At 45.7% G+C, this 17,415-nt stretch overlaps 1 protein-coding gene across 2 annotated transcripts in view; it reads right to left on the bottom strand.

Annotated features, from left to right (window-relative positions):
- The window catches only part of CEP15 (centrosomal protein 15), a 130,789-nt gene that overhangs the window by 80,787 nt on the left and 32,587 nt on the right, over positions 1–17,415 (bottom strand). For both annotated transcript variants that reach the window (XM_086936846.1, XM_086936848.1), the window contains exon 2: positions 8,464–8,553. In XM_086936846.1, coding sequence (XP_086792972.1) covers positions 8,464–8,516 — 53 coding nt within the window. In that variant the 5' untranslated portion in view covers positions 8,517–8,553. The remainder of the gene's footprint in view (positions 1–8,463; positions 8,554–17,415) is intronic.

The following is a 17,415-nucleotide window of genomic DNA, read 5'->3' as shown; positions in this document are numbered from 1 at the left end:
ATATGTGTCTTATTTTTGCAGAGCCATGGATGGTTGGGTAAAGGGCAGCAAAGTGGAAAGTTATGAAGCTCTTTATGATTTGTTTGCTTGGGAGCATTTGTCTAATAACTGTTTTCCAGAGCTGCGCCAGCACCTGATTGATAGCAAGATATCTAACCCTAGAAAACTTGCTGAGGAGGCGGACCGCTGGGTCAGTACCAGGGTCCACAAGGGTCCAGTGGGAGACTCAGCCAAAGGTGGGCAGAGTCCCCAGCAGAAGAGTGGGGGGGACAAGGGTAAACAGAAGGAGTCTCAGAAAGGGCCCCAAAGTAATCCCCAAGGGAACCAAGGGAAAGGTTCCCAGCCCCCCTGAGAAGAAGCCAGGGGCCCCGACGGGTAAACCTGTTCATAGGGGCCCCCTAACCTGCTACACTTGTGGGCAGGTGGGACACCGGTATTACGATCCCCAGTGTCCCATGAAGAAATCGAATGCACCGCCGAGTGCACCCCCCCGTCAGTTGGCGAGTGTAGCCCTGGGAGGGGAGGAGATGGTTGTCCATGGTGGGAGGGGTCCCGCAGAAATGTCCCAGGTCTCGCTAGGAGACATGCAAATGGTCCCTCCACCCCCTCTGCCTAGTAACACTAGTAAATATAGGCAGTGGGTGACCATTAATGGCCATAGAGTGGAAGCTCTCAGAGACACCGGAGCGAGTGTGACAGCTGTCAAGTGTCACTTGGTGTCCAGAGAGCAGGTGGTTCCCCACGCATTCTACCCTGTGATAGCTGCTGACAACTCCCAGAAAGAGTGTGAAGTAGCTCAGGTTTCCTTTGAATGGGGGGGAGTTTCAGGTACTCTTCAGGTCGCTGTGAGGCCCGCCATGCCTGTCGATTGTCTCCTGGGCAATGATTTAGAAGACTCCCCTTGGGCTAAGGTGGAGAGAGGGGCGCACTTGAAAATGTTGGGTGTGCCAGAGTGGGTGTGTGCAACCACTCGATCGATGACAGCGAGTAAGGGTGTTGATGGGGTCCCGGAGCCTGAAAGTACGGCCCAGGACCCAGCTGTGAAGAGAAGTGGCAGGAGGCACGGGAAACCGGCCCCCGTAGTTCCCGTGGTCCAGGAGGAGGTAGACCCCGAGGGGGATGCCCTGGAGCCCACAGGGGAACAAATTGCCGAACTGGGAGACCTGCCCGAGCTGACCCATTGGCAGCAGGATGGTGGTCCCTCCAGGGAGGAATTCTGTGCCGAACAGAAGGTGTGCCCTTCTCTTGTGGGCATGAGGCGGCAGGCCTCAGCCCAATCCTCAGGTGATCAGTCAGGGTCACATTTTGTGTACTGGGAGAACGACCTCCTGTATAGCGAGCCTAAGGCTGCTGAGCCTGGGTCAGCCCGTGTGCTGGTGGTACCCCAGCGCTTTAGAGCCTTCCTACTGGGTTTGGCTCATGACGTTCCTTTAGCTGGACATCTGGGGAAGGACAAGACCTATGACAGGCTTGTCACCCATTTTTATTGGCCCCAGATGCGAAGGGATGTAGACATCCATTGTAAGACTTGTCACACTTGCCAGGCAAGTGGGAAAAGCGGAAGGAAGCAGAAGGCTCCCCTCCAACCTTTTCCAGTGGTCAGTACTCCCTTTGACCGGGTGGGCATTGACATTGTTGGGCCCCTGGACCCCAAGACAGCCCTGGGCAACAGGTTCATCCTGGTCTTGGTGGACCATGCCACACGGTACCCGGAAGCCATCCCTCTCCGAACAGTGACGGCCCCCGTGGTGGGACGGGCACTGATGGGTGTTTTCTCCCGGATGGGGTTCCCCAGAGAGGTGGTGTCAGACCGAGGCACCAACTTCATTTCGAACTATATGAAGTCTCTGTGGAAGGAGTGTGGGGTAACCTACAAGTTCACCACTCCTTACCACCCTCAAGGAAATGAGCTGGTTGAGAGATTCAACCGGACCCTTAAAGGCATGATCATGGGTCTTGAAGAACCAATGAGGCGGAAATGGGACGTCCTCTTGCCATGCCTGTTGTTTGCTTACCGAGAGGTGCCGCAAAAGTCTCTAGGGTTCAGCCCCTTTGAGCTTTTGTACGGTCACCCGGTAAGAGGGCCTTTGAGTCTGGTCAAGGAAGGCTGGGAGCAATCTCCCAGGAAACCTCCCCAGGATGTATACAGCTACATGCTGGCCTTTCGGAACCAGACTCGGCGCTTCAGAGAACTTGCTCAGGCAAATCTGGAGGCCAGCCAGGAGGAGATGAAGCGTTGGTACGACCGGAATGCCACTCTGGTAGAGCTTCAGCCTGGTCAGGAAGTGTGGGTCATGTCCCCTGTGGAACCTTGTGCGCTCAAGGACAGGTGGACTGGACCGTTTAAGGTTGTGGAGAAGAAGAGCGATGTCACCTACTTGGTGGACTTGAAATCTCCCAGGAATCCCTTGCGGGTCCTGCATGTCAACCGTTTGAAGCCCCACTTAGAAAGGTCCGAAGTGGGCATGCTCCTAGCTACAGATGCTGGAATGGAGGAGGAGAGTGAGCCTCTTCCTGACCTCCTGTGTGCTAAAGAGCAAGACGGGTCAGTGGATGGTGTGGTCCTCTCTGACACACTGACCCTTGAGCAGAAACAGGATTGTCGCCACCTGTTGGGACTATTCCCGGATCTGTTTTCCTTGGTTCCGGGTGTCACGCATTGGTGTGTCCATGACGTTGACACCGGAGACAGCCCTCCTGTGAAGCACAAGGCTTACAGGGTGACTGACAAGGTTCGAGCATACATTAAGGAGGAGGTCTCCAAGATGTTTGCGTTAGGGGTGATTGAGTCCTCTAGCAGTCCTTGGGCCAGCCCAGTGGTCTTGGTCCCGAAGGCTGCAGCGCCTGGTGCTTCACCGGAACTCCGGTTCTGCGTGGATTACCGAGGACTCAATTCGGTCACGAAGACTGACGCGCACCCCATCCCCAGAGCTGATGAGCTCATCGATCGGTTGGGGGCTGCCCGGTACCTTAGTACGTTTGATCTAACGTCTGGGTACTGGCAGATCGCCTTAACTGATGGGGCAAAGGAGAGGTCCGCATTCTCCACACCAGATGGGCTATACCAGTTCCGGGTGATGCCCTTTGGGATGAAGAATGCCCCTGCCACCTTCCAGAGGTTAATCAACCAGGTCCTGGCTGGACTGGAGGATTTCAGTGCCGCCTACCTGGACGACATCGCAGTGTTCAGCGCCAGCTGGGAGAAACACTTGCGCCACCTCCAGGAAGTGTTGTTGGCCCTGCGCGGAGCAGGCCTCACAATCAAAGCCAGTAAGTGCCAGATAGGGCAGAGTTCGGTGGTGTACTTGGGGCACCAAGTAGGGAGCGGCAAGGTTGCCCCCCTGCAACCCAAGATTGATACCATCCTGGCTTGGGCGCCGCCCAAAACCCAAACTCAGGTGAGAGCCTTCTTAGGACTCACGGGTTATTACAGGAGGTTTGTCAAGGATTACGGTAACATTGTGCACCCCTTGACTTCGCTGACTTCCAGGAAGCAGCCACGAAACGTGATCTGGACTGATGCCTGTCAAACGGCCTTCGACACCCTGAAAACTGCAATGTGCACAGCACCTATACTCCAGGCACCCGACTTTTCGAAAGAATTCATTGTCCAGACGGACGCTTCAGAGCATGGCGTGGGGGCTGTTCTAGCTTAGGTGAATGAAGAGGGCCGAGACTTGCCTGTAGCCTTCATCAGTCGGAGGTTACTTCCCAGGGAAACGAGGTGGAGTGCGATAGAGAGAGAAGCATTTGCTGTGGTCTGGGCGCTGAAGAAGCTAAGACCCTACCTGTTTGGGACTCACTTCCGGGTTCAGACAGACCACAGGCCCCTCAGATGGTTGATGCAGATGAGGGGTGAGAATCCGAAACTGTTGAGGTGGTCCATTTCTCTACAGGGGATGGACTTTACGGTGGAACACCGCCCTGGTACAGATCACGCCAATGCTGATGGTCTGTCCAGATTTTTCCGCCTTAGTGATGAGGACTCCCTAGGTCAAGGGTAGTTCTCCCCACATTTCAGCTGGAGGGGACACGTGTTAGACCTGACATCATTGGCTTGAGTCTCTCCTCCATTTTTTCTGTTTGCCTCCACTGTTTTTCGATGTTTTGCTGGTATATGCTTTGGGCGCGGTGTCACTGCTGATCAGTGCCACAGCGCAAGTGCTCCCTATGTTAAATTGATGTATCTATTGTATCCATGTTTGGCTTATTTGGTTTACTGTCAGTCCCTAGTCTAGTGCACCAGGAGTGCCGGGGCTTGTAAATACAAATGCCGCTCGTGGGCTTGCAGCACGTGTTGTGCCACCCACAGGAGCGGCCTCGTAAAAGAATGTCTACGGGTCGGTCATTGCGAGACCCACGTGCAGCCTAGTGCTGTCACGCAGGCTGCGCAAGTATACCTACTTGCCAGCCCCTCAAACCTTCCCTTGACTTCATGTTAGTCACCCCTATGGTAGGCCCACGGGAAGGGTGCATTGTAAGTATAAGGTAGGACACGCCTGACCAAGTTGGCATGTCCTAATAGTGAATTACAGCCATCGTCGTTCTTCACTATTGCGAGGTAGCCTGCTCTCCATTAGTTAGAATGGGCCGCCGGGATTATTAATGCTATGATCCTAGTTGGCTCGGGGAGCATGGTGCAATGTCGAGTTTGGTATCCCTGAACTCGGGGTTTAATTACGCATCCGTTGGTGTGGATGGTTTTTGGACTCTGGGTTTGAAAATAGCACTTTTAGAAAGTGTCTATTTTCTTGTCTAACCATTTCTGGTTTCTGCTGGTCTTGCGTGTGTGTGACAGGAGCTGGGTGGCTCCACAGGTCTGGATGAGTCAGTGTGGGATGAGTGGGACATTTGCGTTGAGAGTAGGGGGAGAGTAGTTGTTGATAGCCTGCCCTGCCTGGTACAATGCTGACTCCACCTCCTGCCAAGCGGCTGATGGCTCTGTGCCTGCCATGGACGATCCTAGCCCCACCTCCTGCCAGGAGGCCGATAGCTCTGCTCCTGCCAGTGTCAATGCTGGCTCCACCTCCTGCTGGGCGTCTGAGGACCCAGCCCTGCTCAGTGAATAAGCCAGGTGCTTCTGCCTGGTTCCACCCACCACAGACCCAGGATGTTGGGAAAGCCCCCGGCATGGACAAAGGGATCAAAGCCGAAAAGGGGTATAAGAGAAGGACCCCTGAACCAAGAATTTAGATCACTTCTGACAAGGAACCCTGTAACCAAGGACAAGAGGCCTGCTGATCTGAGGACTTGCCTACCCCTTCTGCCAGTGTGCTGTTTGCTGGGGGGAATCCTGCAGTGCTTCTTTATTTTTGCCAAGGAACCAGGAGAGAGGAACTGTGTGTGTACTCTCACGCTTGCTAAGAAAATCTCCAAGGACTGGAAGAGTGCCAGTCTCCTGCTGAAGTCACAGGGCTAAAGGACTTCATCTGCTAAAGTGCTATTCGCTGGAACCTGTGAATCCAGCACCTCTGAAAGAACCAGCCATCTCGACGCCGACGGACGTCGCCGAATCCAGCTCGACGTAGTGGGTAACGGCCCCAGTGTCCCGCTTCCTCGACGACTTGCCGCCGGGCCCGACCGACGCCAGCAGCAACGCCAGTGAGCGGGAGTACGGCTCCAGCTCCAAGGGACCTCGTGTCTGCACCGCTGCTGATCGCATCGCCCTCGTGCCCTCTCGACGCCGTGAGCGCTGCTCACTCTGTGCAACCGCATCATCGACAACGACGCCTGCTGAGGCCTGAGCGACACCGAAGACGCGCCGCCGGATTGCTCGACGCCGCAGATCATCGTGTGCTTCATTTTCCAAAGGTACTGTGTTGTTCGGGAACCGTGTGACTCCAGGCTCGATGTAGCGCCCCTCGCGGTCGACGCCGAACCTTTGGATTAACTTTGCCTCGACGTCGTGTAGCCCCCGTGTGGGTTACCCTGTTGCTAAGAACTGTATTGCCAAGAAGATTTGCTTTGATACTAAAGACTTTTGTGCTAAAGAAGAAACTACCTTTGAACTATCCCTTTTCCCTTCCCAGAGTATTTATTAAGATTGTGTACATTTTTGTCGTTATTTGGTCTTGTGCTAAGCCTTATATAAAAATACTTATTTTTATAATACTACTGTGTCGTGTCCATTTGTAGTGTATTCACTTTATTACTGTATGTGGTCATAAATGCTTAACACACAGCCTCTGAGATAAGCCTGTCTGCTCTGCCAAGCTACCAAGGGGGTGAGCAGGGGTTATCGAAGGGTGTGATCCCCTTGCCCTGACTAGAAAAGGTGTGTCCCTATTTGTCAGAAGTGTATACCTCTGCCAACTAGAGACAGCCGGTTCTAACAGCGTCTAAAGAACACTCTGGCTGGGCCACCATAATACACATATCAGCATATAGTAAAGGGTGTGGTCTTCTACAGAAGTAATGTTTGCAGTATGCTGGAAATGGGTGCCATTTCTGAAGAGTTCATTAATGCTCATGTATAAGTGTTATCAAATGGGCAGATGGAAAAAACCTACAATGGCCCCAGTTTGAAGCATACTTCACATGTACTTGTTTTGAAGACCACGCCCTTCACTACACACCAATTTTTATGATATGGCACCCCAGCTACGGTGTTTGTTTAGACACCGTGGGTATTCCAATAGATGAAGTGCTCTTGAAATTGGACACCTTTGCCACATGGTCCTGCTGATGCTCCAGAAGTCTTGGAAGTCCAAATATTTTCCAGGCCCCAAATTTTCAGACTTTCTAGAGTAGCTCCTGCTAGTTTCTTCTCAGGTTCCCTGGGCCTTAGAGACAACACTTAGGGGCTAGGAATCACTCCAGCAGAGGACAACAGAAGGGTCTAACCCAGGTCCAGTTACTACTGGTGAGCTTGGCAGTTCATGAAAAACTCTATTTGCAGCTCCTAAAGCCACAAAAGAGGTCAGTCAACTGATCCTTGAAGTCCTCTTCTTGGTCCTGGGCATAGGTGGGAGCAGATCCAGCCCCTCAGGTCTCCATACAGGTCACAGACAGTAGGTACAGTCTTCTTCTGTTCTTTCTCAGGTCCAAATGTGTTCTCATGAGCAGTGAGTGGTGTACAACCTTTGAAGAAGTTACTTTCTAGTGTTTGGGATACCTCCTGGACAGTGCATAACCTTTCCCTCTATAGCACATCATGTTTGCCTTGATGCAAACTACTATCAGTGCACTATTCTGAGGCAAAACCAATATGGCAGCGCCATTCTGTTCTTGGAGGTCTCTGATGTGTCACCCAGGGGGTGTGTTTATGGAAATGAGCATTCCACTCATCCTCACCTGTGCCAAACTGGTTTTGGGACCAGCTCTCACTTTCACATGGCTGGTGCGAAGTGGACTACAAATGTCTGCCCTAGGCCTCTCTTCTCAATTAGCTATGAATGGACAGGCCTCCCTATGAACCCTTTTAAGTTAATGAAGTTCCCGAGCACTCCCCAGCTGTCATTCCTGAGCGGAAAAGAGTCACATACCTTAAACCAAGGGCTTCCTGCCAAAATGCCCATGCCACTGATTCTGCTCTGGGAGCAGTTTTCATACATCATTAACGGGAAGCACTGACAGGGGCCAGCTGTTGACAGGTACATTCTAATTAGACTACTAGAGGTTCGGGCAAACAAAGTCTAACTTGTTTGTAAATAATGTTTCCAAAACATCAACCAGTGAATTTGATTTTTAATAAGTAACAGACATTGTGGTTGAATCATTCCAGTAGTTTTCCCCAAACCAAAGATAGCAAAACTATTCATGTAACTGAACTTTAGTTTTACTCATAGAAGCAGCTACCGCCTTGGAGGCTAGCAACTAAAGGTGCATGCTAATACTAAATATTTACATGTACCACTTTGAAAGACTAGAAACCCTACCTTGTGTCTGCAAAGCCTACTTAGGGTTGACTTATTTGATATTTAGAAGTAAGGTTCTTTCCTGTCACCAGGGTTATTATTACAGGTTTGTCTTCAAGTTTAAACGCTGCAGCAGAAAGGCTTCCCAAGTAGGCTGACGTCATGTTTTCTTTGTTAGTCTAGTGGATGTCGCTACATGTGCTGCAGCCCACACATGACATTTAACTCTCCATACAATAGGTGTATATTCCTGCACTATTCTATGGCCTTACCGGAAAGTTAAATAATCCAATTAGGAGTTAATCAATTCTATCATGTTTTAGCTATGAGAACACATAGAGTGGGGCCTGGACAGAGCGTCTGTGTGCATTTAAAAACCAGCAGCATCAGTCCACAAAAAAGGGGAGACCTGCAAAACGAGGTACTTTTTCACAGTGTTCAAGGGCTGATAGATGTTTATTCAGTTTCATGCTATCAGATTCACAGTAATGGGATCATTTCTATTCACCTGCATGTTTGGAACTTTAAATGCTAGATGTAATATAACAATATTTGAAGAAACTTTCCTTAAGAAAAACAATTGTAAAATATCAGAACATGTACTTACATATCATTATGTCTCCTGCTTAATTCAACTTCTTGTGATAAATATTTTGGCATTTTCTAATTCTTTTTCATATTCTATAAATTGTACAACCTGAAAACCAACACAGAAGAGAACGTCATCACCTATATAAAACACATTTGTGGCTACACAACCATTAAGTTAAACAGGTGAATAAATGTGGGCAGAACTATCAAAAGTTAAAGGAGTACATGTTATTTTGAGTATTTGCTAACTACCCACTAGATCTCCGTTTGGTATTTCAGTTTCAGTTTGTTTATTTTGCAGAGTTACTTAAAACCATTGCAATACATGCAAAAAATAAAACCATATATAAAATATTCGATACAGTAATACAATGTCATCATAGTAGAAATATGATACACTTCTGTTGCTTACAAGTTAAAAAAATACGGATTTAGACATGCAGGGGCAACCTATATAAGTAAGTGACCCAGTCACCTGCATTGATTGATGCTCCCCCTGCGAAAATTGATAGTCCAAAGACTCCTTTGCCCAAAAACTTAAGTGTCAGTTTGGAATTTTTGCCCGGGCCGCTTCGAGAAATCTAACTAGTCTAGTAATCAATTGAGGTGATGCTGGGTTGAAGCAGGCCAAAACTGCCTGCCTCCTTGTCCGTATCCCCCTTTGATTAAAGGGGATTTTTTAGCAGTTGCCTCCTTTCTTGAGGCACTCAGTATCTTCCACCATGGAAAAGGGTGCAGACTTTCACAGTATGCAGTCTGTGTAAAATTGGCCAGGGGGACACCATCCGTTTGGTATTTCAGTTGTTACATTTGTTATGAAATAATGGAAAAAATGAAGAGTGATCATTTTCCCGAAGTATACTACCTATATCTTACACTGTATTATCGTTGACATTAACTGAAGAGGATACACTTTTTTGATAAATCCAAATGTTGAATCTAATACCACAATCTTATCACAATTTTTCCTGAAAAGAAGACTTTGTCTGATTTAAGTAAGATATAGGACATTCTGCTTGGGAACAAACTGCAGTACATAAAATGAATTTATTTATATGAGGATTTTGTCACAGGTAATATGGAAGATTCAACCAAGTTTACCACAAAGAAGTAATGACGGTGTTCATTGCCTCTTAAATAACTATATGCGAAGAAAGGGGAAATATGCCCTCAGGGAAGTAAGAGACAAAAAATAAGATAATGGAATCAGTAGGGCAGCCAAAGGATCATGCAAGAGGTAGAGCCGGCAAACTTATAGAAAAAGCATACAAATTATCCTAGAAACTGAGGGTTGGGATTCTAGTGAGACATTAATTAATCACCAATTACAGAGGGAATACTTATTTGGCGACATTATTTATGAACGTCTTAACTCTAATTGATAACAAACATTAGCAACACCAATATTTTTTGCTTGTAAAACGTACTGGCTTTGCCAGTACTTGTTTTTTTTTCTTGTAGATGGTCAACACAAATGTACACACATCATCTGAGCCACCTTTGAATGTATCGTCTTATGATTTAAGAAAATACATTTTAAAAAGATGGCCAACTTGGATATGAGTGCATTCATAAAGCCCAACTTTGAAAGTTGTTTCTTCGGAGGAGCGAAAATAGTTACTCATACGCACTGCAATACCAAGTCAGATGTTAGCAGTAAAAGCACAGATGCTACTACAACACTGAGACCGAAATGCTTCTTGGATTGTCAAGATCTGAGTACTCAGACCCACAAAGAACGCCCTGATGTCCCTAAGTACCTATACAAAGGTATAACATAGATGATGAATGATAAACACTTTGGAGGAACTGGGAAAACCAGGACTGGATTCACACTCTAGGTGGGTTGGTCTCAAATGGTGGTGCTGTATTATGACTTTCAACAGGCAGCTTCTAGGACTTCAAGGGATTATAGACCAAGTAAAAAGTAGGGAGAATACCATCTGCAACTACAAGAGAGAAGATATTTGCCATATGGTTTGTAGTTGCCAAGGTTTATCAGCCGAACGTAGAAGTCTGTTAAAGCAGGACTTAAATCGCCAAGCTATACGAACATGCCATCAAGCAGTAATAGCCTCCTTGCAGGGAGAAGCTTTACAATTTACTGGAAGCTTTTTAAAGTTCGTAGACATAGCAGAGAGGAAACGCGTTAATAGTGCCCAGTAAAGGGCTATTATTGTAATTATTCTATTAAATCATGAAAAAACATGTAGAAGGGCAGATAGATAAATTACTTAGAAGGAAATACATGAGTCAGTCAGTCAGTAAATGGAACACCGTGAAATAATTAGGGCTTTGCATTGGTAAGCCTTGCGAGGATTTCTTAAAATAGGCACTTTGTACCTTGTCACCCACAGAAGTAGCCTTCAAACCTGTTTCAGGCCTGACCATGCAGTGCCTGTGTGTGCAGTTTACTGTCACTGTAACCTGGAATTTAAAACTACTTGCTAAGCCTTAACTTCCCCTTTTATTACATATAAGTAATACCTAAGGTAGGCCCTAAGTAACAAAAGGCAGGACATGTATTTTTTATGTTTTGCATGTCCTGGTAGTGACAAACAAGCTATTTTGTTTTTAACTACTGTGAGGCCTACCCCTCTAACTGGCCAGCATTGCAAATTATTTAAAACACTTTTAAGCTGTAATTCCTGATCAGAGAGGAGTAGCTTTTTCATGTTTCATATCTTTGAAATGCTAAAGTTGGATCTAACATTACAGTTTTAGAAATGCCTCTTTTAGGAAGTAGACATTGTTCCGCAATTACTGCTCTATGTGCCTGACAGGCTATCTCCAATACACGTCTACAGGTGGCTAACAGCTATACTTTGTGCATTCATCTATACGGCCACTAACACAAGGTGAGGCTCATCTGCATTCTGATGGGTCGTCCCCGGCAGGTAGGAATAGAAGGGGCTGGCAACTACACTTCAATAGTTAGTGTCCTGTCCACACACAAAGCACTGATACACCCCCTACAGATATTCTGTCAGACAGAACTGTGTTGAAAGGGATCCTTGTGCTTATCCGAGAGCTGCTTTGAAGTCATCCCCTACATCAAAGGCACTTTGTGGTACGAGTACTGGGTCTCTCAACCCCCTAAAAACAGATAAATATTGATCTTGAACTGGGCCTCTGTCAGAAAGACTGCTGTGCTGCTAAAAAGACTCAACATGACTGCCTTTCTTGAAAGACGGCTTTTGTGCGTGTTGCCCTGCTGCCTGCTGCTCCCTGACTCTGCTAAAGGAGAGCTGGACTCTGCCTTCCCTCCAAGTGATCTCCAGGGGCTTGCATCCTGTTTTCTGAAATCTCAGGAACACAAAAGACTTTCTGCAATTTTGCTGCTGGACTCTGCCTCCTGTGAGTCCTACCCTTGTCTGAAGTGCCCTCTAAGTTCTGAGCCTCAGAGGTGGGTTCTAAAGCGGTTTTGCTACAAAACCGATACATTGTTATTTTAACGCCGATCGGAACCAAGGCATCGCCCTTCGATGCCAACACAGAGGCTGTTCGACAATAGCGGTTCTACAGCCTGTGCGGCCCAACGTAGCTCAGCTTGATGATGATGCATTGCCTTCACCTCAGCGAAGCGAATGACGACGCAGCGACCTGACTATGTGCAAAAGATTGATGCATCGAGACCTCAGCATTGACGCTTTGCTCCATCCAAGGTACTTTCTCAGTAGGCCCTTTGTGGGTCCTGTAACTGGCCTGCCCTACATCACGGTCAGCCTGCACTTTGGATTTGCACCAGTCCCTCGAAACCTCATGTAACCTTTTGACCGCTAGTGACTGCATGTACATTTAATCTTTAAAAAATAATATCTACTGATTAGATTATTGTTGTTGTGGTCTTGTTTTACTCAGATAAATAATCCCTATTTTTCTAAACCTGAGTGGAGTCTTTTTGTAGTGTATTCCTTGTATTATTGTGCATGTGTTACTGTGAGTGTGTGTATGTGTGTGTTGCACAAATACTTTGCACTTCTTTAGATAAGCCTGACTGCTCTATGCCAAGCTACCAGAGGGTCAGCACAGGTTATCTTTTAGTATGTATCTAGCTTACCCTGACCATAGTGGTGGTTCCTGCCTGGCCGCAAACCTCAGCCAACCAGGAAGCCCATTTCTAACAAATATGATATAGCAATAAGACCAGCAATACTAGGTAGCCTAATGGAATGGGGCGTATCCAAGATTCTGATTATGGTCCAGGCTCCTCTGTTGCAATATTTTATAAAATCTAGACAGGCGGGTCTTGCGACCCTTGGAGATTAGCAATGCAACACAGGGCGTCCATGACTGATTAGAAAATTGAATAATATTAACAGAATAATAAAGTATATGTAAATAAAAAGTAAAATTGAAAACTTCAAAACGTTTTATGAATGTAAAGGAATTTGAATTTGGAGGCTAAAAATTAGGTTGGTATCCTCAGATTCTTTTGTGAGAGCAGTGCTTGTGCATCAAACAGAATATAATATCGTAGATGGGTGGCCTCAGTTGAATTTAGAAAACCTCCAACTGTCCTATTAAAATTAGATTTCTTAATATTTGTGAATTAAATAAAATATTGAATCATTTGTGTAATATGTTTGAGGAGTGCTTGTGTCTATTTTTGTGTATGGCTTTGCAGTTCAAATCATCAAAATTGCTTAGGCCGAGGTCCCCAGTTTCCAGTAATGTGTCAGTGGAGGTCCTCAGATTCCAATAATGATTCAGTAGGAGTTCTTGGATTTCAGTAATGATTAAAGTGGGGGTCCACAGACGTTAAAAGCTTCAGCACCACTGATCTAGACCTTGCATTCCAGTGGTTCCACATCCATAAAAAACAAGCATTGGCAATGCCAATACTTTTTGGCTAATTTAAGTGACTGTGGTTTTTGTTGTTACCTCTGTATTTTGGATGGAAGAAAGGTTGCTGCATATCACAGAAGCCACAAAACCTTTATTTGCAAATGTGGTGACCCAAAAACAAACAGAATTGTAAAAAAAATCCCGACTTACATAGGCATTATGAGATGAGAGACGAACAGGGAAAAAAAATCAAGCACTTCGTAGGGGTTCCTGATGGTCTAGAAAAAGCCTCAAAGGGCTGCTTCTGGGGATCCTAATTCAATGTTTCTAACAGGATCAGTCTGGAAGCATTTGTGTCTCCATAATAGACAATATACGAGTAATTGAAGGTCAGTTTTTTGCTTGTCATAGGACAAGACTTGAGTGGACTGGAATCTCTTGAATTGTGTCTACGGGAGGGACGGTGGAAGATGCTGCAGCTTCAGAAACACATTTATCTTTAGTGATGCAAAGTAGGAGGAAGTATGATTACCTACAGTGAAGCTACTACAGAAGAGCAAATGACAAGCTGGGCCACAGAATCTGTTACGCAGCTGGCCGAAAAGGCTTTAGTCCAGTAAATGTAATGGCTAGTCTCTGAACAGTAGAAGTGCAGGGATACGTCCAAGTCGCAATAAAGCAAGGTTCGGTAATATTGTCTACTGAAACATTAGTGAATTACTGCACTGATGGACTCACTTACTAGCAGTATTTAGTTATAACACTGATGCGTACAAAGCCAAATCCCCTCGAGTTTTGGGACCCATCATTCCTCTGGAGAGTTATGGCTGCGGTTGAGGAGTGCCAATCGTGGCACTTTCTCTGTTTGCGGTGAAATGTTGCTTCAGCAGTGAAAGGGGAATGTCTGATGGGGTATAAGTAAGTAGACAGGGGTCTTGATTAAGCTGCTGGTCTGGCCGATGATGAGAGGACGCTGTTTGTGGAGGAGATTGACTCTGGGGATCTGCACAAATGCAAACAACAGCTACAATGCAAGTTCATGTACCTTTTGAGACCTTGCAGTGCCTGCTGACCAGCAAATTCGCCCAGCCCAGCAGTGAAGATCGCCCCAGCTGCCTCTATTGCTTAGAGAGGACTGTACTCAATGAGCTGCAGCTCATACACAGAGCAGGAGGGACAGCACAGAAAGCTGCAGCACCATAGCATGGCCATGCACCAGTAGGGGCACAAAACAGATGGTTGAGGAAAATTCTGAAGGATACACGTGCCAGACCCAGCAGAGTGAGTGCTAACTGGGACTGATCTGGGAGGAAGCAAATATTATGAGAATGGAAAAGGCACCGTGTTTTAGCAGCATGGAAAAACAAACCCATTTTTTTTTATCCAATCCTCTTTCATCTGACAAACCCGTAATATATGGAGGCGAATTCAGCTTTGCTAGGCTGCAGGCGTATCATAAGGGGGACAGCACTAGAACTCAATTGGAACCAAAAGCACTATATTCAGATTCATATAAAATATGAAGGCTGCATTTTGTGGAAAGAAGCCCTACACCTAAAACAACAACGGCAAAAAAGCAGACGGCTCTATTTCAACTGCTTTTTGAATAAACGTACATGAGATGAGGATAGCTAAGTTTACACTCATGTGAAAAAAAAAGTAATCCTGACTGTCTAACTTTAAACAAAAGTAAACAATCCTTTAGCCAACACTGACCAATAATCTGTACAGCATTCCAGGCTTTGGGTTTCTAACAATCCGGACAAAGCAACTCTTGTGTGTCACTCTTCAGTATAGCACCAGCATCCATCAATAGACTCTTCAAATGCATTATGGACATTTTGCCTTTACTCCATTCCTTAAACAAATGGCAACATCTGCCTACGGTCGCTTGTCAAATTAAGAATGTCACCCAAGATGACCTCAAGGTATCAAACAATTCAGCTTTAGAATTTCTACTCCTGGGAACACAGAAGGCGACACCACTAATTTCGGCAATAACATTTTACAACCGCACAACTGATTTAATTTCTCTATACGTGTACACTGAACCTGACAAAATGAGTATGTATGCAAAACATATGAAAAATGAAGTGTTAAAAAGAAGTAAGCACACATAAAAACTATTAAACTGAGCAAAAGAAAAAGAAAACTTAATTCGAATAGCTATTTCTAAGCGTTAATTATTTCAGACTTGTATCTCAGAGAGAGACCTGTAACAATCAAACAGTAATCGGAAATGCCAAAACGACTCATCAAAAAATAAGAACCCAGAAACAAAACAATGTCACAATTGAATTACGCCAATATCAGATCAGTTGTAGAACGAGGGAGAATTATATGTTCAAGCAGATTTCTACACAGTGCAATAATGCAGAGCTATAATGAACTGCGCAGAAATGTCCGAAAAACATGCATAACAGCTTCACACGGGCCATGTCTGACTGGCTATGACATGCTTTTCACTTTCTCTGTATTTCTTGTGATTTTAGGTCTGGAATCATGACAACTTATCTATCTTAATGTTACCAACCCCTGAAAATATACAAGGAGAGAGCTTTGGCTCTGCCAAGCGGAATATGACTCTCTCACCTCGCGCTAATGGCTATTTAGCGTATCTTTCCGGGGCTTACTAGAGACGGTGGTAGGCAGCATAAGAGAATGTCCCTTGCAAGTGCAGAGGAGTTCGCGGCCAGGCTACCTGGCGAGCATAACTCGTCTCGGCATCTTCTTAAACGTATCCATGTATTTGCTCCCTTTTTTCTTCAATAAGGCATGATCGGTGGGCCAATACTCATATGGACAACTACCTGACCTATAGTTCTCTTATGCCCATTCCTGGAGTTCAAACTGTCCACAATACTCAATCCTTGGTAAATGTTTTCACAATATTAGGAGGGCAACCTAGTTTCCTTGTTCTCACTGAACTTTCCAATCAAATTGCATGTATCTGTATTCAGTCTTTTGTTTTCAATAATTTTCCATATTTTTTTTTCAATTAATTTCCAGACGTCTGAAAGTAGTGTGCACACATTCCATGATTCCATGATTGTATTAAAACATTCGGTACTGGTGCTCAATTATGAGGAAAAGTGAATGGTGTAGAGTCATGGTGACCACATGTCACATTCATTGTGCAGAACATGGTGTATGTTCTATATGGCCCGGTGTTCTTCAGGTGGGCACAAGGGGCACAACCATCCGAACCAGGTAGTGAATGGGTCACAAACATACAATGAATTTACTGATGATGCTTGCTGCTTGATGCATGTTTATCTGCTGTCTTGTAATATTTTAAGTTGGTCTATGTTTACATAATGTTCATATTATATATGTAGTTTATGTTTGGATGTTCGATGTACAATGATGTGCAAAAACTAACAATATTTTAGGGTATTGAATATATTGCTGTAGTAGGTACACAAAGTGGTCTTTCAGGGGTGGGAAAGTATTGCTTGCATGGCACAAGTGGGGAGAAAATGGTGCTACGTAATCAAATTGTAACTGTAGGTACTGGGATATGCTTAAATGTCGCACTGCATGACGGTCACTCATAAAGTGGTTTCAACAAGCGCTGGGCTTGGTTTTTGCATTGAGTAAAATATTTGTCTTTCAAAAGTTAGGTACCTCTAGAATAGAGGTCTTCAGACATTTTTGCTCCGAGCCCCTCTGCCCAACATATTTTGAAGTTGCCCCCCCCCCCCAAAAAAAAAAACTTTACATAAAGTCTTGGAGAAGTGAGAGGGGTAGGACTGAGACCAGGGGGTGGGGCTAATGAGATAATATCAGGTACACCTTTTCAGTAGCTCACACATACAAATGAGCAAACACATAAAAAACTAAACTAGACAAAAAACACTACTCCCAAAATATGAGTTCCTCATGGGTCATCGAGTCCCAATACATCTCCACCTTCTACACTAATGATAGCTACAGCCCTGCATAGTAGGCCATCTCCTCTGCCTCTTTTACCCCTTCCCCGCTACATCTGGACACCACTTCATTCTTGAAACAGACTGTATGTCCCTTTCAGTAAAAAAATGAGCGACCACATGTGGCCCACCTCATCCCTAATACTCTGCCCATGTCTTATTGTAAAGTAAGACAGTCTTAATTGTGATGAAGTGGGCCCTTCAGACTCCTGGGCCCAAGTGCCACTTTGCTTCCTTCGCTAATTTGA

Source organism: Lissotriton vulgaris, chromosome 9 (genome assembly GCF_964263255.1).
Source record: "Lissotriton vulgaris chromosome 9, aLisVul1.2, whole genome shotgun sequence".
NCBI classification, from domain to species: domain Eukaryota; kingdom Metazoa; phylum Chordata; class Amphibia; order Caudata; family Salamandridae; genus Lissotriton; species Lissotriton vulgaris.
The sequence above is the reverse complement of the archived record's forward strand: the minus strand, read 5'-3'. Positions and strand labels throughout refer to the sequence as shown.